This window comes from Sinocyclocheilus grahami, unplaced genomic scaffold (genome assembly GCF_001515645.1).
Source record: "Sinocyclocheilus grahami isolate Dianchi unplaced genomic scaffold, SAMN03320097.WGS_v1.1 scaffold579.1, whole genome shotgun sequence".
Classification (NCBI taxonomy): Eukaryota; Metazoa; Chordata; class Actinopteri; order Cypriniformes; family Cyprinidae; genus Sinocyclocheilus; species Sinocyclocheilus grahami.
In genome coordinates, this window is record NW_015505758.1 from 1,166,003 (window position 1) to 1,166,794 (window position 792).

General features: G+C 41.0%; 1 protein-coding gene across 1 annotated transcript in view; it reads left to right on the top strand.

The window, feature by feature from the left end:
* Positions 1 to 448: 448 nt before the first annotated feature.
* Positions 449 to 792, top strand: part of LOC107556790 (lysine-specific demethylase 2A-like) — a 19,390-nt gene continuing 19,046 nt past the window's right edge. The window contains exon 1 of the mRNA XM_016239995.1: positions 449 to 632. Coding sequence (XP_016095481.1) covers positions 522 to 632 — 111 coding nt within the window. The 5' untranslated portion in view covers positions 449 to 521. The remainder of the gene's footprint in view (positions 633 to 792) is intronic.

Consider the following 792-nt stretch of genomic DNA (forward strand, 5'->3'; position numbering starts at 1 on the left):
ACTCTTATTTGATTTCATAAATGCATAAAATATTGTCAATTGACAACTTAATGTGTACAAAAATGCTGAATGTTAGTTGCTGACACTATGACTTATGTATGCAGAAAAATTATTAATGTGTGATTGTCGGTAGTTGTTCTGTTGTTTAAAGATGATTTTAGAGAATTTGTAGCAGGTACTTAAAAGATCTCTCAGCCTTGTGCTCAAGATATATAGATTAGAATTTGGAATTTATCATCTATAATGTTAGGGTGGTTTGAAATCATATTGTTGGTTGGATTGTAACATTTCCCCCGATGGTTTTCTGAAGAACAGGACAGTGGTTGAAAGTAAGGATGATTGGATAGATTGTTGTTTGCAGACTGTTTTTGTAGAGGCTGGGGAAGTGGAGGACGAATGATTCGATAGGTTTAGCAGACCATGTGATCAGACATGCGGGAATGGGAGGGGGCACTGCAGAGGCGATAGGATGACCGAGGAGAACAGATGGCAGAGTTTCTCATTTTGAAAGAAAGGCAGGGATGGAGAATGGGCAGGAGAACCTTACGCTTGTTGATGGAGGAATGTTGTTGATGAGACGCAGAGGCAGGAAGAGGAAAAGCCAGCAGAGGGATGAAGATGTGACACTGAAGGTGCGAGGTGTGTAGTGTCTCATTGCCCTCCACAAGGGCTTCCTCTTAGCGCACTGCAGTCTAGCGGCTCGCTTAGAGAGATGGTGATCAAAAGCTAGGGAATAACAAGAGTGCATGTAAGGTTTTCATTCTGACATCAGTTTCACTGTTCTTTTTTTTT